Genomic DNA, 21,019 nt, shown 5'->3' with positions numbered 1-21,019 from the left:
CAAAAAATAAACAGGAAGACATAGCCCATGGCACAGTCCATGATCTGTCTGTGTGTATGGAGGGGCAGCTATGGGGTTGGTTACAAATAAATTAGGTAAATATTCTTAATTTCTCATTGTGGTGACAGTAAGTCAAACAAAAATAATTAAAGCCGGCTATTCAAACTTAAAAAAACAAAACAAAAAACGTGAGCACAAAACTTGAACCACCGTCAGTATTACTTTTTACCACAGAATGTTGCCACCTCAGGTCCCATATTCCAAATGCGTCCGTTGTATGAAGGGGGCGGGTCTCCCAAATCCTGCTGCTTGATTGCGCGCCTCTTTCTTACGTCATCCATTCCTGACAACATGCTCACTCCACTAGAGCAGAGAAACGTCACGTGTGTGTGAGCCGGAAGGGTACAGCAGCAGCGAGGCAGCTAGCTTCTCCATGTGAGCTGTCAGAAGGGACTGTAACATTAGGAACTGTAATCTTTTTCTCTCGGTCATTTCGGGGAGCACGGTACAGTAAAGGGAAGTCCGGCGAGAATAGACATGGCGACATCCGGCCAGTGTGTTGTGGTAAGTCTCCCTCACCTCCCTGAAAGGCATGCGGGTAGACATATGGGCGAATTCCCGCTGCTCGCACCTCGTACGTGGGCGTTACTATGTTTTATTGAGTTCGTGTGTCACTAATGCTTTGTTTGTAATACGCCTTATCTACCTTTTTCGCGTTTTGTGTTTGTCACCGTCTCAACGGTTTCAAGTGTGGCCTGCGGCTATGGTGACAAGCACGCGCCCACCCATGCTTTGTGTACGTGACTCAGACGAGTTTTATTTCCTTTTACCACCGCCACACTACATCACCATACTCTCTAACAGCCATCAGCAAGAAACGCAAACGCTACAAACAAGACCAGAGCTTATACAAATAATACAATACAGTTATAATGATTTTTAAAAGCAAACTACTGAAACAGGCCTCGACACAAATTATATCAAAGAGATCTTATCACCTGTCAACCATGTATTTTGGCCCACCCCTCATGAACAAAGTGTTCCAGTTGTCTCGAATTTGAAGCGTGTCTGCCACTGATGCAACGCTTCTCCGTGAAACGTTTTCTTGTCACAGTTGTCAATATGCAACTATGCATGCACCCTAAACTTGGAGTACACCTTTCATTTTTGTGGAAATTGTTAGGGGTTCATTGGTTGCCTTCATTATTTAGCACTCACTGAGCCAAAATTGTTAACATGCCACACATGAGGAATAAGTTGTATCGTTTTGTCTGTTTTTTTTGTTTTGTTTTTTGGTAATGTTTACTATTTACAGTATTTATTTACTCCACTAAAACAAGCCTTGGTATTAATAATAATAATTCCAAATGAGCACTGCTGTATTTAAAGTTGCCTGCAGTTTCAAGTCAGCTTTAAGTGCCAAATTTAATGTTGCCTCGTGAAAAAAAGTGACAGACACAAGGAAGAAGTAAAAAAACAAAAAATAACACATTTGGTAAATAAATAAAATGGAAGGAAAAAAATAATTACATGCAAGTAGTGCTCCTGTATCCTGTGCTGTTAAGTGCACCGTTGCCAAACGTGGAATTTTCCTGTACAAACTTCAAGGTTGTCCTAGACAAGAGTTCACTGCACATTATGTGAGTGGGGAAAAAAACACTCTCTCAGTCATTGAGGGACATCTGCTGTGTACACTACCGTTATCTGGATTTGAGAGTGTTTAGCCCAAACAGATGGGCATGTTTTTTGTTTCATTCTCTCAACCACATTTTCCGTTGGGAGGCGCGTAAGGACGCTACACTACTCTAGCTTACATTATAGTCAAAACGTGTAGTCTACTCTTGATTACAGTACTCATGTTATTACCAGGGCAACTCGACACCAGTTTCTCAGCTTTCACATGACACCAGTTATGTCGTCCGAGTTCATCAGACAAACAGTTGTGCATATTTGACAAAATACAGAAAACATTGTATAGGGTTTTCAAGAAAATCTATGTATGGCTATTAAGGTGCAGACAGTTTAACTGGTTGCAATGGGGAGGGGCGTTGATATTTTTACAGTGCCTAAGTTGTAAATGCCTCTCAGGTGTTTAGTTATGTTATCTTTTGTTAAGTGCATGTTATTTCAGTGGTAAAATGTAGGCATTGTTTAGGAGGAGGTGCAATATCAGGATTTTCCAAATTGTAATCATTTTCCTTCGATGAGCGTGAGCGTACTATTGTATGATGCAAGAGTTTGGAATCTTTTCATGGGAAAGTAAAGTCACAATGACCTTGTCATCTTAGCTTGTACTCCTCTTTTATCAGATTAATCTAATGGGAACACTCCTGTCTCTTACCTCTTTTCAGATCACCGACGAGGAGCAGGGGTATGACCTGGACCTGTTCTGCATACCAAAGCACTATGCATGTGACTTGGAAAGGGTGTACATCCCACACGGGCTCATTTTGGACAGGTGGGCTTTCACATTTTTCACAAGCTTGCAAAAATATGATAGCTAATGACATTAGCTATCACATATATATATATATATATATATATATATATATATATATATATATATATATATATATATATTATAATAATAATTTTATCAGCCTTTACTGCTAAAATTGGGGTTTGTTTAAATCAGTGGTTATTTAGTAAATATGTTTGTAGTTTGAAACTGAACAGGCATTATTACGAAAAAAAAGATTTGTTTAGTTACCAAGAGGCTGTGGCTTACAGTGCAACCTCTTGAGTTTCAAAAAATGTTTTCATTTTTAGAAGAAACGTAGGGTTAGGGTAACCGCCTACACTTAGCATAAAACTGAGCTATCTACCCTCTTGGGCGCTTCCCTTCCCCTCATGTGATCCCAGGACGGAGCGACTGGCCAGGGAGATCATGAAGGAAATGGGAGGGCACCACATTGTTGCCCTCTGTGTGCTGAAAGGAGGCTACAAGTTCTTTGCAGACTTGCTGGACTACATCAAGGCCCTGAACAGAAACAGTGACCGCTCCATCCCCATGACGGTGGACTTCATTCGCCTCAAGAGCTACTGTGTAATCATTTTTATATAAACAAAAACACACACATTGTAAACTGTATATTTTTCATCTGCAATGGGTTTGCTTGATTCTTGTTCATGCAGAATGACCAGTCAACAGGAGAAATCAAAGTCATTGGAGGAGATGACTTGTCTACTTTGACCGGCAAGGTGAGTGATACTTCAAATGATCACATTCTAGTATTACAACTAAGTGCCACTCATTGTCATGCACTGCGTTAGTGAACTCTCTGGGCCCTATTTTTGTTGCTGGCGCAAGTCTAGTGCAAAGTGCAGTCTAATGGTACACATGGGAAGAGTATTCTTTGTTGTGGTATTTTCGTAGACTGGGCGGGTGGAACTGGGCATAATGGGCGTTTGTGCGCCATTGTGGGATGGAACTTTTAGAAGCGCTTTCCCGGCCAATCGTAGCAGCCTTCCTAATATGCAGAGGGCGGAGGGATTGGAGCGCAGTACACTCGACTATGCCAGGCTTGACTTTGCAGAAAAAGACGCAGACGGGTGGGTGCCCGTGCATGACATCGGCAGATAAACTTCAAGATAAGATCTCCCCTTGGGGATGATGTGATGTGGACAATTTGAAACAAACTGATACTTTTGTCAACCAAAAATTGTCATCGTATTTTTGTCACATTTGTTTTTCAGACGAAAATGAAACAAAAACGATGAGAATAACTAAGTTGACTGACAATTTTTCCAATGATTAAAATGAAAACAACTCCGTGGAAAAAAAAATCCCTAAATCCAATCAGAAGAAGGATTGAAACGCAGTTGAAAGAAAATAACCACTCGTAAACTTTTTTTTTTTTAATGTTCAAACATGTTTCCATTCATTGTGCAGCTGTAAATTTAATCTCAGACAATTATGCACTTTTTAAAATTTAGGTAAAAAAGTTTTATGACCGCATATTATTGTCAGTCCAACATGTTTCATTGAAACAAAGTTTGATAATGATACCGTTGTCTACAGTTACAAATAGGTGTTATAATTTTCTGTAAAAATGCTGAAATGTATGCTGAAGGAAAACAATTTAGTTAACTAAAATTGCTCGTTATTTCGTCCACTAAAATTGCTCGTTATTTTCGTCAAGTAAAATTGGATTAAAAGTAAAATACAATCAGATAACTAAAACTTTAATACTAAAATTAAAATTTCTCATCAAAATTAACACTACTCACAACCCCCACCACTCATTATTTTACCACGTGGTCAGGTGTGTGCTGTTTTAAAATATATATTTAGGATGATCATGGTAATAATCCATTCAATAAACAGATTTCTACAATGATTCCAAGGGATTGTCCCATGCTGTTGTTAATTTTATGATGAATTGCAATGATGTCCACCACATATGCCCGTGCGGCACACCGATCTGACCGCCTGTACCGATTAAATGCACCAAAATCATGTTAGATCACCTGTGCTGCAAAATAGACCTCCTTTTATGCAGTTTAGAATTTATTCTTCTTTTTGTGACCAAATTGGCAGTGGAACTCCCAGGGAGCCGTCGCATGATGTGCTGGAGGTGCGGCAGATGTGTCCGCAGGAACGCACGGAAAGGCTCAAGACAGCCCCTAACCGCGCAGGATTGTGTTGTGCTGCCACAAAAATTGAGATGCAACACGTTTTTACGCCCAGCGCACACGCGCCAGTCAACACAAATAGAGCCCTCTGTGTTTAGTGTGCACTGAACAGGCACAGAGAGTCATACTCAAGTCAGCCTCACTCGGCTGCTTGTCAAGATAAAATGTTCATTCCATTCATTCATTCTCCGAACCGCTTATCCTCCAGGGTCGCGGGAAGACAAAATGTTTGCAATTTAACTCAACTTAATTTCTTTTTCACAGAATGTGCTGATTGTGGAGGTATGTATATGCATTCGATACTATTGTACTCCGGTTTCTGCTTGAATATCAATTAATATGAGCTTGTCTGGTGATGTTTTGAAGGATATTATCGACACTGGGAAGACGATGAAGACATTATTGCAACTCCTTAAACAGTACAATCCCAAAATGGTTAAAGTGGCAAGGTAATGTAAATTCCTTCTAGACTAAGCAACCATGTGCTTACATTTAAGTGCAGAAGTATTTGGACAATGCCAAGGGACAGAGTTAGCTCTGTTTTCAAGGGCTCAAAAGTATTGGGTCAGTTAACCAACATTTAACCAGCTGCAATCCATTTTCATGTTATTGTACTTCAAGAAAAATTAACAATTTAAATTGGCATTTGGCAATTGTTTGACTGGAGTGATGAATTAAGGGACCAAAATACTAATTTATCAGTTTTACCCGTGTTCTATAAACAAAGATACAGATACATAGACCGAAGGTATTTTAGTGTTATTTTAAGCACCAAAAATATAGTCATCAATTCCGTGGGATATACTTTTTGCACAGTTGAGAATCCTAAACCACAGCAAACAAAATAATTCCAAATGTCCGTCCGTCCGTCTTCTTCCGCTTATACGGGGTCGGGTCGCGGGGGCAGCAGCTTTAGCAGGGAAGCCCAGACTTCCCTCTCCCCAGCCACTTCAGCCAGCTCATCCGACGGGACCCCAAGGCGTTCCCAGGACAGCCGAGAGACATAGTCTCTCCAGCGTGTCCTGGGTCGTCCCCGGGGCCTCCTGCCGGTAGGACATGCCCGGAACACCTCCCCAGGGAGGCGTCCAGGAGGCATCCGAACCAGATGCCCGAGCCACCTCAACTGGTTCCTCTCAACGTGGAGGAGCAGCGACTCGACCCTGAGTCCCTCTCGGATGACCGAGCTTCTCACCCTATCTCTAAGGGAGAGCCCGGCTACCCTGCGGAGGAAACTCATTTCGGCCGCTTGTATCCGGGATCTTGTTCTTTCGGTCACGACCCACAGCTCGTGACCATAGGTGAGGGTAGGAACGTAGATCGACCGGTAAATCGAGAGCTTTGCCTTTCGGCTCAGCTCCTTCTTCACCACAACGGACCGATACAGCGTCCGCATCACTGCAGACGCTGCACCGATCCGCCTGTCGATCTCCCGCTCTAACCTACCCTCACTCGTGAACAAGACCCCAAGATACTTGAACTCCTCCACTTGGGGCAGGACCTCCTCCCCGACCCGGAGAGGGCACTCCACCCTTTTCCGACTGAGGACCATGGTCTCGGATTTGGAGGTGCTGATCCTCATCCCAACCGCTTCACACTCTGCTGCGAACCGCTCCAGTGAGAGCTGGAGGTCACGGCTTGATGAAGCCAACAGCACCACATCATCTGCAAAAAGCAGAGATGCAATGCTGAGGCCACCAAACCGGACCCCCTCAACGCCTCGGCTACGCCTAGAAATTCTGTCCATAAAAGTTATGAACAGAATCGGTGACAAAGGGCAACCTTGGCGGAGTCCAACCCTCACCGGAAACAAATTCGACTTACTGCCGGCAATGCGGACCAGACTCTGACATCGGTCGTACAGGGACCGAATAGCCCGTATCAGGGGGCTCGGTAACCCATACTCCCGAAGCACCCCCCACAGAACTCCCCGAGGGACACAGTCAAACGCCTTCTCCAAGTCCACAAAGCACATGTGGACTGGTAGGGCGAATTCCCACGCACCCTCGAGGACCCTGCTGAGGATGTAGAGCTGGTCCACTGTTCCACGGCCGGGACGAAAACCACACTGCTCCTCCTGGATCCGAGATTCGACCTCCCGACGGACCCTCCTCTCCAGCACCCCTGAATAGACCTTACCTGGGAGGCTGAGGAGTGTGATCCCTCAAAAGTTGGAACACACCCTCCGGTCCCCCTTCTTAAAAAGGGGAACCACCACCCCGGTCTGCCAATCCAGAGGCACCGTCCCCGATGTCCACGTGATGCTGCAGAGACGTGTCAACCACAACAGCCCCACAACATCCAGAGCCTTTAGGAACTCCGGGCGGATCTCATCCACCCCCGAGGCCCTGCCACCGAGAAGCTTTCCAACCACCTCGGTGACTTCGACCCCAGAGATAGGGGAGCCCACCTCAGAGTCCCCAGACCCTGCTTCCTCAAAGGAAGGCGTGTTGGTGGAATTGAGGAGGTCTTTGAAGTACTCTCCCCACCGGTTCACGACGTCCCGAGTCGAGGTCAACAGCACTCCGTCTCCACTATACACAGTGTTAACGGTGCACTGCTTTCCTCTCCTGAGACGCCGGATGGTGGACCAGAATTTCCTCGAAGCCGTCCGGAAGTCGTTTTCCATGGCCTCACCGAACTCCTCCCATGTCCGAGTTTTTGCCTCAGCGACCACCAAAGCTGCATTCCGCTTGGCCAGCCGGTACCCGTCAGCAGCCTCCGGAGTCCCACAGGCCAAAAAGGCCCGATAGGACTCCTTCTTCAGCTTGACGGCATCCCTTACCACTGGTGTCCACCAGCGGGTTCGAGGATTGCCGCCACGACAGGCACCAACCACCTTACGGCCACAGCTCCGATCGGCCGCCTCAACAATTGAAGCGCGGAACATGGTCCACTCGGACTCAATGTCCCCCGCCTCCCCCGGGACAATGGAGAAGCTCTGCCGGAGATGGGCGTTGAAACTCTTTCTGACAGGGGATTCTGCCAGACGTTCCCAGCAGACCCTCACAGTACGTTTGGGCCTGCCTGGTCGGACCGGCATCTTACCCCGCCATCAGAGCCAACACACCACCAGGTGGTGATCAGTTGACAGCTCCGCCCCTCTCTTAACCCGAGTGTCCAACACATACGGCCGCAAGTCCGATGACACGACTACAAAGTCGATCATCGAACACCGGCCTAGGGTGTCCTGGTGCCAGGTGCACATATGGACACTCTTGTGCTTGAACATGGTGTTCGTTATGGACAGTCCGTGGCGAGCACAGAAGTCCAATAACAAAACACCACTCGGGTTTTGATCGGGGGGGGCCATTCCTCCCAATCACGCCCCTCCAGGTCTCACTGTCATTACCCACGTGAGCGTTGAAGTCCCCCAGTAGAACGAGGGAGTCCCCAGGGGGTGCGCTCTCCAGCACACCCTCCAAGGACTCCAGAAAGGGTGGGTACTCTGAGCTGCTGTTCGGTGCATAAGCGCAAACAACAGTCATGACCCGTCCCCCCACCCGAAGGCGGAGGGAGGCTACCCTCTCATTCACCGGGGTAAACCCCAACGTACAGGCGGCTAGCTGGGGGGCAATGAGTATGCCCACACCTGCTCTGCGCCTCTCACCGTGGGCAACTCCAGAGTGGAAGAGGGTCCAGCCCCTCTCGAGAGGATTGGTACCAGAACCCAAGCCGTGTGTGGAGGTGAGTCCGACTATATCTAGTCGGAACTTCTCAGCCTCGCACACCAGCTCAAGCTCCTTCCCTGTCAGAGAGGTGACATTCCATGTCCCCAGAGCTAGCTTCAGTAGCCGGGGGTCAGACCGCCAAGGCCCCCGCCTTTGGCTGCCACCCAACTCACTGCGCACCCGACCCCTTTGGCCCCTTCCACCGGTGGTGAGCCCATGGGAAGGGGGACCCATGTTGCCTTTTCGGGCTGCGCCCGGCCGGTCCCCATGGGTATAGGCCCGGCCACCAGACGCTCGCCTTCGAGCCCCACCTCCAGGCCTAGCTCCAGAGGGGGGCCCCGGTGACCCGCGTCCGGGCAAGGGAAACGAAGATCCAAGGTTTGTGTTCGTCATTGGGGTCGTTTGAGCCATGCTTTGTCTGGTCCCTCACCTAGGACCTGTTTGCCTTGGGTGGCCCTACCAGGGGCATGAAGCCCCGGACAACATAGCTCCCAGGCTCATTGGGACACGCAAACCCCTCCACCACGATAAGGTGATGACTCACGGAGGGGTAATTCCAAATGTATCAACCAAAAAAATACATTTGTAATTCCAAATGTATCAACCAAAAAAGCTTGGAATAGTGGAATGTAAACATGAAGACAGTTTGCTGTATGTAGTAGGAAGTAACAAGCAAATATCACAAATAAACACCAAATGTAGCACAAACTGGTCTTTATTGATAACTTGTCCAAATACTTCTGTTCCTAACTAAAGAGGTACATGCAAAAAAAAAAGAAGAAGCTCTAACCACTTTATTTATTTTATTTTAACTATTTTTTAAATATTTATTGAATTAAATATCCTTATTATTAAATCAAGTACAGTAATTTAACTTTATTTTCATCTACAGTTTGTTGGTGAAAAGGACACCAAGAAGTGTTGGGTACCGACCAGACTGTGAGCTGAAACTTATTTTTTTCATTTTTTTTTTTTTTAAATAATGAGCATCTGTTTTCTGTCAATTGAGGTGTCTTTAATATATTTGGTGTCTGTCTGTCAGTTGTAGGATTTGAAGTCCCTGACAAATTTGTGGTGGGATATGCACTAGACTACAATGAGTACTTTAGAGATCTAAATGTGAGTATGCAGTTTCTATCACTGAAATATCGCCACTGCCTGATTACAGTTCACTTGAATCTTATGCTGACCAAGAAAAACCAAACTTTTTTTTATATGCATTTATGGCATGCAAGGTTATTGTCACTTAAAATAACACAGATTGGTACATATTTGAATTATAAGAAAACAGTACATGCAGAAGAAAATATCATTATGTTAAATTGCCAGTGCTAATACTCAATGATCTGTGGATTTCCTACTAACATATTTAAAGTCTATCATTTTTTCCGAGTTTGTTACAATTCTTAATTGTTGGCTTCTTTTGTGTTTCAGCATATCTGCGTTATTAGCGAAACAGGGAAGGAGAAGTACAAGGCATGAAGGGCACCTTTATTTTTTTGATGGCTGGTTCTATTTTTTTTAAGACCAATTTTATTTTTGAGTGCATCATAAAAAAAACTGTCTGCTCAGGTTATCTACCCCCAATTCTTGCAAGTTTCAGCTTTTGCAACTGCATCTCTTACTTAGCTCATATAAAAGCATGTCTGGGCAGTACAGTGTGGCTATAAAGTCAATAGATAACCTTTTTGAAGTTTGCTATAGTTATACTCGTCAAGCTTTTTTTTCTTACACAACCACAATGTTTGACAAAGTTCAAAAAGACAACAAGGTATTTTGCATTGGTTTGAAAGATATTTGAAATGTTTTAGGTGATTGATCTAGTTCTGTCAAGGATGGGCAAGCAAATTACCGGTACTTATTTATTTAATTTTTTTTCAATTGAGTGGCAGCAAGCCACAGCCCTGCATTTCTAGTTTTTGCCAAAGTGTAGAGATTTCTCTTTCATAGTTAGTCTCCTCGGCACCTCTCGACCCAGTGTTTGCTGGTGTGTACGATGATATAAACACATGCCGCCAAAGTTTCATAGAACAACACTGAGGCAGTTTTTCCTCTGGATCATCAAAATTGGTTCGTCATCTAAATTTCAATTCATTAGTCTAAATAGCAAGTTATTTTTCAACTTTTTCTGAAAACAAGAAAAAAAATTGCATCAAATTCAAACACACAGGACAGTTTACCTCATTTCAACCTTTGCAGAAAAACACGACCTAGATGACTGACAATCTTAAAGAAAAAAATACAGTTCAAGCAAGCACGTTGGTATTTTGTTGTTGTATTGTGACAGTAAATACAAAAATGATTTTGGCTATTAATCTAACAATTTACAATGTACAGTTAAAGACAAGCAGTAAACTGTGAAGAATGAATTTCAAGAAGTTGAGGTTATGGATGAAACATTGCTCAGTTTTGTTACTTGTAGATTAAATCATCAAAGCGAGATGTTTTTGTCACCTCACTTTTCATATGACTGCTCTTAAAATAATTTGGAGTGTTTTTTCTTCTTCACCCCCATCCCCCCAAATAATTAAAATCATACATTGAGTGTTTATCTGCTTTTTTCTTTGAATAGTTTTTTGGGTTTCGATGTTATTTTTCTTTCTTTCTTTTGTGCCTCAATAATAAGTGGACTTTTGCTATTCGTGGGACAGGCTGGTCCCTATCAATTTCGGGCATCAACTGAATTGTGTATATTATGAATAATATACTGTATAGATTAATAATACAATTTGCCTAAGAATTGTGGCCATGTGCTTTTGCTCCACCATTGAGTGGTGGTTTGATCATTTAGCTTTTGTGAGTTTGAAAGCAATGCTGCTAACTTGCCGTACAGTACAATATCACTGTTATTTTTTAAAAGATTTTCAACATTTTACCAAAAAAAAGAAGACCTTTGTTAGTCTGCTTTTACATGTCGATCCCCCAGATACTCGCAGTTTGGCACCTGCAGATTTACATATTAGTGGATTCCCCCACCCCCCAACCTTTTTAAATATATATTTTTCTCCATTCCTCCGTTTTTCATGGAAAACATACACTGAATGTTGGTCATGTTTTGTTTTTTTAAACAAATTTGGGGGTTTAGAAATATATCGATTATCTCTCTCCCCCAATGCATTTCGATGGCCGTTAAATATAGATATATTTTCGCTATTGGTGGTCCGGCCTGGTCCTTATCCCCCGCGAATATTGGGAGTCGACTGTACTTGGAACAAACTGTTGTGGGATGGCTCTTTTGGCACTTTTTGTATGTCCGCTTTCCCACTGAAATCGCAAATTAAGTGATGATGAATTTACAAGTTTTTGTTTTGTTTAATCAAAGCTGTTGATCATTGTATGTATTTGTGTGTCAACCTGTTAGGTCTCAATTGTTGTTACATCACGAGTACTCAAAAAATAATCACTTTTAGTTTTGAACAGTTTTAACTAGGCAGACCTGACCAATATGTTCACCTTTACCTGTTTTGCTACTCTATACAAGCTCTCAACCAGTGGTGCCACCCCTATAAATTATTGTTGGGTTATGCTGGGCTGCTCAATAAATATTTACACCCTGACTTGTGTATTTGATTATGTAGTAGCTGACAAATAGTTTTATGAGAATAAAATTGCTTTTTGCTTCCAGATGGCACGCCAACATTTAGTATTTGTTGCTTCCAGGAAATATTCATGTTGTTTTTTAGGTCATACGTTCCAGCAACATCCAATATTTTCTGGTAAGGCTTTATGTTTTTACTGTGCACTCAACTAGTTTAAATTTTCATTATGTGGTTCACTGTTTAACTCATGTCTTAATAAGAATACAATTATATTAGCTATTCTCAGAGTTCAAAGGTATTCGGGTTTCTGGAAAAATTTCATGAAGAAACAAATGCACTATAACTCGTACAGGTGAACTTAATTCGACATATAAGATAATAAATTTAAAATGAGAGAAAAGGAATGTTTTATGTCTCTGATGGTGTCATGGTACATTTGCCAGACTTTGGTACAGGCAGCATGGGTTCAGTTCCCTCTCAGTGACTGTTTAAATGAGTGTGAATGGTTGGCCATTATGTGCCCTGCATTTGACTGACTGGCGAGGGGCGACCAGTTCAAGCCAGGATGTAATCTGCCTTTTGCCTAAAAAGTCAGATGGGATAGGAGCCAGCCACCCTTTGATCCTGAAAAGATTACAATGAGCAGAGTTCACAATTGATGGATGGATGAATGCATGTTACGGAGTTTTGAAATACTTTTATTTTGAGGCACATTATCAGATCTTAACGAAACTGCAATGAGTATAGCATACTTGGATTGTTTAGTATCTTGCAAAAGTAGGATGACTGCATAATAACAGAAGTTGTTTTTAATTAACTTTTGAAATTAAAATGCAACAGCAGAATGGTTGTTTCATAATGTAGGAATTGTTTTATATAAATATATCCAATTAAAAATAATTAATGCACATTTTGATTTTTGAGCCTTTATTTAGATTTTTGATTGGTCGATGGTTCGTTACCGTAATGCAGAGTACCAAGTGGAGGCTGGCCTGACGGCAGTCCTTAAAAAGGGGCGTGAAGTTTGGCTATTATGCTAACAAGTAGCTGCTGCAGCTGTGATGCAATGCTGTAAGGCTCCAATGCTTTATTGGAGGCGACCTACAGAAACGGAGTAACGTAACTCTGTGCCGTAAAATTTCTCCATACAGTGCTTAGCTTGTTTCAGTCGGACGTTGTCGTCTTTGTCGATATCAACTCAGATGGACGCGAGTGTGCAGCTAATGATGAGTGACCCGGCTCTCTGGACATGGCATTACGGCTATTGGCGGTAATGCTAACGCTTTTAGCTAGTTAGCCTATTTGGCTAGGCTGCTGAGCTACTGGTGGCCAGCTAATGTTAGCGAGCAACAAGCTAAATCCAACACCGCTAACAGGAGCTCTGTGTTAGGAGAAGGAAACCCGCGAGTTATCAGAACCACTTGATGTAAAATTGCATTTGACTGGAACGTTCATTGGGTACTTGGTTATTAGTTGGTAATTGTAGCCACACCGAGCTACTTTATTTCATGCGCTAGCTTTCAATGGTAACAGTTGTTGCCAGTAGACACGCTCTCGCAACTCTCTACTCGAGTTAGTGTTAGTGGTCATTGTACCGCGTTTAGCCATTGCATGCTAACCATCCTGCTGGGAAGTTGGTGAGCCCACCTAACGTTACGAATAACGTTAACGTTAACTCGGAAAATTCGTGGATGTCCTGACAAATTCGTCTTTGGAATTGTAGTGACAACGTTATTTGGTTTGACAACGTTAAGTTTTCTGCACGCTGGAGTTGTTCAGAAGACGGGCCTTGTTGATCGCGCTGGGTTCTGTCTGATTCTGGAGCTTTTTTTTTTTTTTATTACCCACTTCTGCCTGATTGATTATTTTGTCTAAAACGTGTGAAGTTTACACTTTCCGAGAGCAAACATGTAACCGTTTGGACTTGGCCTTTTGGATCGCAAAAGAATCGCAGCATTAACTTGGCAGTTGACACAATGCACAATTCAAGAGTCCTATCACAAGAAAAGATGGAACTAGACCTGGACAGCCCATCTTCCTTAGTTCAGACCGAAGGACAGCTGAGAAGATCCAGCAGTGCACCCATGATTAATGGCCTCAGGTTCTTTTGCTAACTCTTTAACTTAACGTGTTTCTTATTATGTTCAATTCGGTGTAGTCAGCACTGACCTCTTGAGTGTAAGCTCTGGGCTAAGACAAGTTTGTCATTGCAGTGATAACTCCCAAGTGTTCCAGAGAGAGGTCTTGCGATGCCGCAGAAATAGCACAACGGTTGTCAACAGGCCCAATATGGTACCAAATCTAATTTCAATGTGTTTTCTGTTTTTGGAGTTATTTATTTGCGACTGCTGTGCCTTCATCTTTGATTGTAGGTTCCGTCGTCTCCCATCCGTGTCCCCAGCACCAGGCTTCATCAGATCAAACAAGTAAGAAAAAGAACCTCTGCAACCATGACCAGTCATGTAGTAACATAAGCATGGCAAATCACCATCTCCCTCTCATGCCATAGGGATTAATGGTGCATTATAAACATGCAAGAGTAACATTTTGGGGTTATTAAGACCTTCGGTCTAAAATAAATGATCGATTGGTAGTACCAGACTCCAACAGAGACATTAAAGTGATTGTGTAATTGTGTTGCTGTGGTTATTTAGATACTTACTTAACACTTTTATGTGCTGTCTCAGGAAGAAGGTGTCGATCTGATGAACAGAGAAACAGCACATGAGCGGTAAGATGATCAATTATTGAAGCACTAGGAGGATTTTCTGTACAGGGAACCTCTTTAAGTGGGTACACACAAACAGAATTTAAACATGTGAACTGTGTATTTTGACCTCCCTTCTTCTGTACAGATGTACACCTATACCAAAATAAATATGTTTAAAATGACCCCCGCACACTCATGTATGATATCAATTGACAAAGACTATAAAGGACATTTTAGCTCTAATTATAGTTTGTTTTCAAAACAGAAGATGTAGTTTCAGTTATAGTTTTAAAAAAGCCTTTTCACTTTTTATTTTGTGAATGAAAAGTTTTTTATTTATTTTTTTAAATACAAAAATCCTGTCTTTTGTGGTTGACATCTCTTCTCCTTGTCATATTTGTTGTGGTGAATTACTTTGGGGATTTAAGCAGTTGCTTCTCTGTGTGTGGCAACAGCACGAGATTCAACAAGCTTCCTAATTGGCCATTGTTCCATTTCAGACAAGCTTGTGTTGACCACTCTTATAAGGATCTGTTGTCATAAATTTTGAGCAGGTTTAGCATAAACAATTGACAGCTAAATAATCAATTCAATTCAATCAACACACCATTCCACACAAGATCAATAATCGTTCAGGTTAATCACAATTATCGCTGTGTGAACTGCGCCAGAATTGAACACGGTCCATTCTGGGATTCTAATTGAATGCTGCTCTGTTCAGATTACAGACTCAGATTCAAACTGTTAGCGCTATGCGGTCTATGATAACTGCTAAGCAATATGTTTACAAAAAACTTAAATTGTACATACTGACTGAACAATCACTAATCTCCAGTTACATCCACATGCTACATGTTTACTTGCTTTTAGCTGTGCTTATAAAACAGCAGGAAATGGTGGAATTGTCCCTCCGGGTGTTAAATTATGTTCTTGTTTCCTTTTTTTGTCCACACAGGGAAGTTCAAGCTGCTATGCAAATAAGCCAGTCCTGGGAGGAAAGTCTTAGTCTGGTAAGGAAGCTCACTTGACACACGTCAATGTCATCTCTCGAATGTACTTCCTCATGGCATGTTTGGGTGTCTGGTAATCGCTGCTCTTTTTGTGGAGTTAGTGTGAACAAACATGCTAGAGAAAATGATACAATTACTGTATTAAGGAGTTAACAGGGCCACCAGCCTTTCAAGATCAGGCTGAGTTGGTAGTATAATACTCCAACATTATTTTTGATGACGTAAACTATCTTAGCACGTGGTGTGTGATGACCAATGTTCAGTTTTTGTTGTTATTTTTTGTAGAGCGACAATGATTTGGAAAAGTCTGCGTCGTCGTCTCCGAAGCGCATCGACTTTGTGCCTGTGTCCCCGGCACCGTCCCCAACCAGAGGGATAGGGAAAAAGGTACTTCTGACTTTTTAGTATGTTAAATGACACAACTAACCCTTTTCTACCCCATTGGCAATTATTTTGTTTTAGTTTTTAAAGATTATTTGGGCCTTAAAGCTCTCATTAACAGAATATATCGTCTTATTTATTTGCAGTACATATCGGAATTTTCATACACATTTGTATGAGGTCCGATTGCATGCATTTGTGTCTATACTGTATGTTGCCGTGATGCGGATAGGAATGATGTCCCTAGAGGACAAAAAAAAATGCTTGAGATCCAACCTTTGTGTGGAAGAAATAAATGGCTCTGCAGAAGTCTGACAAGGATTTTGGTTGTCTCCTCTGTTGTGTATCAATCTGTGTTCCTGGCTGAGAGCAGCAGTGCTTTTCTCCTTCCCTTCAAATCCTTGTGAGCAGCAACGGCCTCACCCCCAGTCCGATACCAAGTCCAACCAGGCGCTTTAGGTGAGTCTGCACTCCATATTGATTTTTCCAACATCATACATGCGCATTTGGCCTCCTGTAGTCTTTTTGCTGCCTTCAATTTGACCATTATTAATTCACAGCTGGTTGGGTGGGCTAACATGTCACAATTGGGGGAAATGTGTAAGTTCTGAAGGATCGCAGCCTTACTTTTGATGTCTTCTGTCTGTTCTCTATTCATTTTGTGAAATTTAAAGACACCATTATAGTCTTAATAGACAACCACACTTTGCCTTATGCCGGCATGTAATTACTTTGGTTACAATGCTACATGTTTTTGTTGATCTACTTTTAATGAGTTGCCTGATGATCAAAGAAGACTAGTGTGTCTCGGCAACAGTTTGATATGAACTTGTAAAGTCCACGTTTTTACCCTCAGCCGACGTAGCCAGAGCCCAATCAACTGCATCAGAGCCAGCATACTTGGGCCCATAAAACGCAAAGGTAAGCATGTCAATATTTATTATTAAGAACCGGTAGTTTTTTAAAGCTTCAGGGTACCCACTAACCTTGCTCTGCAAGCTAAATTCTCGCAGTATTTGTGAGTTCACAAACTCCAGAGAATACATCTTTTACCGAGCCCGTTGACTTCCACTGATCCGAACTGGTTCGGGCCAATCACAGAGCGACATTGCGTTTGGGGCGGCTGTGACAAAACCAGAAAGCCAGTGCCGACGCCGCGGCACACAAGAACCAAACAAACCTAGCATGTCCCGCCTTTCCCGAGCAAATGACCGTGGAGCAATCCCAGATTAATATTGTGGAGAACTCCCTTCAATGAATCACAATTATCAACCTGGATGTTGCCAGGTTAAGTACCCCACACCATGTCAGGGGAAAGTATTCATTTCATACCCCTTTGAACTTGTTTTTGCAAAATTACAAAGTTGAGTGTATTTTGTTGAGACCAACACCAAGTGGCACATAATTGTGAATTTAAACGGGGGGTGGGGATACTATGCATGGTGGTTGCAAAGCATCCCAGATGTTAGAAATCCAATCGTTGACGTGTCAAGAACTCAACATTGGCCACGATGATGAATGTTTGTCTGCGACACGTCTGTTGGGTCAAAATCGGGCTACATTTGCATAGTCCAGGGGTCAGAAATCTTTCCTGTCAAAAGAGCCATTTTAAACCAAATACTGTAATCAAAAATTTGTCTGGAGCCGCAAACCACTTGTGATGAACCATAACAGAAAAATATGCAGCATCCAATACATAGAGATTCATTTTCTTCTATCTTTCGTCATCCGTTTTTTGGTGTGTGTGTGTAATTTTTCATACTTCATTTTTCATACATGTTTTGACTTTTCTGCCTTTCTGTCAAATTTTGGGCAATTTTATGGGCATATGTTCATTTTCTGCCTCTCCATTTTATGGCTATTTTAGTTTTTGTTTTTTTTAACCTTTTTTTATGCTATCAATTTTCTGACATTTTTGGCAATTTTGTGGACGTGCTATGGTAATTTTCTGCTTTTACTTTTTGGACATTTTCTGGCCTCCACTTCTGCTTCTGTGTTCCTGCTTGTACCATGTAGGGGTGTAACCATACCACAAGCATTAACAATAATCATAATCATTAACATATAAAAAACATTGCAGTGGTTAAAGTTGATGCGTCTTGCAACACGATGTGGCAACAACGAGCAGATGATGCATGCCATTTTAGCTTAGCAAGTTTGCGCCCTTTATGGGTTGCAGAACAATTTAAATGAGTTTGTGATTTGTTGTTTCCACATGTATGGTAACACTTGGTGTTAAAAACCAACAGCTTTGAACAAAAAACAAAATGACAATGCAGACTGGTGGTAAGAGATTGGGGTGAAATGTTCATACGTGGTAACACACATCAATTTTGTTGTCTCTTACTGTGCAGGCGAGATGGAGACAGAGAGTCAGCCGAAAAGGCTGTTTCAAGGCACCACCACTATGTTGTCGTCTGACGTCTCCAACTTGGCAGATCTCGGCTCCTGGTAAGACATTCTAAGTAGCCGCCACCGTTAAATTGACTCCTTCAAGTCTCACCAGAAAGCAACTCTGCTTGTATTTAGCTAAAGATTTAGCTCTTGAATTCCTTGAATGTATTGTGTTCTCAAGTCATTTGAAAACAGTTTTTCATTTTCTCACTTTCATGTAATGCAATGGCAAATACATTGAAATGTGACTGCTGTGTAATTTGAGTGCATTACATCTCCTGCATAGGTGTCGAACTTCGATCCTCGAGGGCTGCAGGTTTTAGAGGTTTCCCTCTTCCAACACAAGCTGATTCCTATCAGCAGGATCATTATCAGGCTTATGTAGAGCTTGCTGATGAGCTCATCATATATCAGCTGTGTTGGAGGAGGGAAACATCCAAAACCTGCAGGACTCCGGCCCTCGAGGACCGGAGTTTGACACCTATGGACTGTATACTAGCCCAGCAAATGATATACGTTTGAAGATGAATGCCACAAATGCAATAGGTTGGCTTGTTAACACATTACTCACTTTTTGCTTTGCAACACAATGCTACTAGCTCATATGTTAGCATTAAGAATTTTGTTAGAAATGTGATTTGGTTGTAAATCATTTTGGTTTTTAGATTTACAAAGCGTACTTCCTTATTGTTTTGCGTGTCCGTTTTACAGTGAACTCCAAATGAGTGCCATATCATCAGCTTGAAGCAAGCACACTTGACCTCTTATTTGAAGAAGTGTGCGAGTGAGAACAGCCACTCAGGAGTACTTTTAACTTGGAAATTCAAGTGTGGTTTAGTAAATTGAAATGTCTTTAAATTGTGTGAGATTTCTACCTTGGAGGACTTATTTCAAGATCAGTGGTGGAATAGAATTTGTCTGTGGTGCAGTTTTAAGATTGTTGCAGCACAAGTATGACTAAAACTTTTAAATGCCCGGTTTAAAAACGTAGTTCTGTCACATGTAAAAAGTAAATCAAGATTTGAAACCCCCTTGTGTACATGCAGCCACTCTCCAGATGGTTTGATGGACGGCAGCCTGAGCAGCGTCTGCTCCTCCACGGACTCCCCGGGCAAGATGGAGGGCGTGTCACCGTCGTCGTCCAGCAACTCTCCCTTCGCTTCCCTCCAGGATTTGTCTCCCAAGTGAGAGCGCGGTGGCAATAAGGAAGACCACAAAGTTCTTGTCTGGCCAGGGAACAGTTTTTCCTGCAGACCCTCCACCTCCGCAATGCAGAGAAAAATGTGTGCTTTCTAAATGTTGCTGGTTGTCCAAATGCATCTTAAGTTCGAGAAGTGAAAGCCATGTTGTGTTAGGGTAAACGTAGTGACAGTGTGAAAGACTGAGGATGCTGAGCACAAGCTGCTAGCTTTTGGATGGATGGTGCTCAGCTTCACTGGCATTTGTTGTACAATTACAGTAGCGACCATTCATGTACGCTCCCCTCAAATAGAAATGTGACATGAAGCACTGGACAAAAAATCTATTTGGATTTGTGTATTGCCCCTTTGTGCTGGACCCCGTTTTGTCCAACATGCCTTTGTATGTAAAGACTTCAGAGCATTTTTGTAAGAAAATATTTAACTTATTGTCTTTGCTATTATGTACATATTCATCTTATGAATAGCTTGTATAGTTTAAAGTTGGTGTGATGAGGTTGACACATTAGAGCTGCAAAAAAGGAATATAAGAAAACTTTACTGTTATTCAGTAGAGACAACTGTTCCCTTGGTTAAAGAAAATGCCAACTGTGGTGTGTGTGTGTGTGTTTACCCCCAAGTGGCCTAAACACCTGGCAAGTTACCAGGAGGAGCAATGAAAAACCTTGCAGTTACACGCATACAACACAAGTTGGTCTTCATAGTGTCTAACATTAAAGGCCTTTCCTATAGTTTTTTTTCCCTCTGGAAAATTTTATTTATGATTAAAAAATATATATATATATATATTGAATAGGTCAGTGTTCTATCCTCCTGAGTAAAAGTGTACATTTGTGTTGTCATTTGAATGGAGTGCAGTCTAATGCAGTTAACATCCAAAATGGCACCGATGGTTTGTTTTATGAAAGGCTGCTGTTCCTGCTGTGGTTCTTGTTGCACAGGGTACCTGTTTTTGTTTTGTTTTCAGCCTGTGTTAGTCTTAACTGAGGGAGAAGTTTGACTGGACCTGCAATTATTAGAAAACTGTAACAGTATGTTAAGTTTAAAACTGTGTGACTTTTGCACCTAGGTTTGTGATCAACAGTCAGTCCCTCCTGTCCCCCTTTACGTACAAACAAGGATGTGATTGTAATCATTTTAAAGGAATTGTGCCCTTTTTACTATGAAGAATGGTTTGTTTGCTGTTATGCAATTGAATGTCATTTTACTTGATCCAAAATGAGAACATGGAAAAAGTGGTTACTTTGCCCAGCTGTCGATGCATGAGGTTTTTGCTTGGCCATGAGTTTAGTGACGTCAATTGTCAAACCGGGCTTTTGCTTTTGTTTGCGTTCATATCAAAGAAAAGAAAAAAACATTACTTTGTCTGCTGTGTTTCTGTCCCAGCTCTAGAGCATGCCATACATTTTGCTGTCAACCGCAAACCTCATGCACAGCATTAACAAGGCTCTTGAAATACAGTAAATAAAGCTATCAATAAAAC

At 42.3% G+C, this 21,019-nt stretch overlaps 2 protein-coding genes and 1 non-coding gene across 3 annotated transcripts; all 3 read left to right on the top strand.

Moving 5' to 3' along the window:
* The first annotated feature begins 341 nt into the window (after positions 1–341).
* Positions 342–10,006, top strand: hprt1 (hypoxanthine phosphoribosyltransferase 1). The gene is made up of 9 exons (XM_077577735.1): positions 342–564; positions 2,352–2,458; positions 2,863–3,046; positions 3,136–3,201; positions 4,900–4,917; positions 5,002–5,084; positions 9,196–9,242; positions 9,346–9,422; positions 9,738–10,006. Exons 1-9 carry the CDS (start codon positions 538–540, stop codon positions 9,783–9,785), a joined length of 657 nt encoding a protein of 218 aa, XP_077433861.1. The 5' UTR covers positions 342–537; the 3' UTR covers positions 9,786–10,006.
* Positions 10,007–12,856: 2,850 nt separating this feature from the next.
* On the top strand, positions 12,857–21,018 carry pabir2 (PABIR family member 2). The gene is made up of 10 exons (XM_077577472.1): positions 12,857–13,943; positions 14,056–14,134; positions 14,215–14,268; positions 14,530–14,573; positions 15,508–15,562; positions 15,848–15,949; positions 16,317–16,402; positions 16,800–16,864; positions 18,298–18,394; positions 19,384–21,018. Exons 1-10 carry the CDS (start codon positions 13,819–13,821, stop codon positions 19,523–19,525), a joined length of 849 nt encoding a protein of 282 aa, XP_077433598.1. The 5' UTR covers positions 12,857–13,818; the 3' UTR covers positions 19,526–21,018.
* Positions 15,648–15,772, top strand: LOC144059776 (small nucleolar RNA U109). The gene has a single exon (XR_013295768.1). It is a non-coding gene; the product is annotated as a small nucleolar RNA U109 (small nucleolar RNA).
* Position 21,019: the final 1 nt, after the last annotated feature.

This window comes from Vanacampus margaritifer, chromosome 10 (assembly GCF_051991255.1).
Source record: "Vanacampus margaritifer isolate UIUO_Vmar chromosome 10, RoL_Vmar_1.0, whole genome shotgun sequence".
NCBI classification, from domain to species: Eukaryota; Metazoa; Chordata; class Actinopteri; order Syngnathiformes; family Syngnathidae; genus Vanacampus; species Vanacampus margaritifer.
This window is presented reverse-complemented; position numbering and strand designations above follow the sequence as displayed.

Bases quoted from the DNA above. Each gene is read 5' to 3' on its own strand.
- hprt1 (XM_077577735.1), top strand. From the start codon at position 538: ATGGCGACATCCGGCCAGTGTGTTGTG. The intron at 565-2,351 runs GTAAGTCTCCCT...ACCTCTTTTCAG, and splicing joins CATCCGGCCAGTGTGTTGTG to ATCACCGACGAGGAGCAGGG. The intron at 5,085-9,195 runs GTAATGTAAATT...TTTCATCTACAG, and splicing joins AAAATGGTTAAAGTGGCAAG to TTTGTTGGTGAAAAGGACAC.
- pabir2 (XM_077577472.1), top strand. From the start codon at position 13,819: ATGCACAATTCAAGAGTCCTATCACAAGAAAAGATGGAACTAGACCTG. The intron at 15,950-16,316 runs GTACTTCTGACT...GGCTGAGAGCAG, and splicing joins CCAGAGGGATAGGGAAAAAG to CAGTGCTTTTCTCCTTCCCT. The intron at 16,865-18,297 runs GTAAGCATGTCA...CTTACTGTGCAG, and splicing joins TGGGCCCATAAAACGCAAAG to GCGAGATGGAGACAGAGAGT.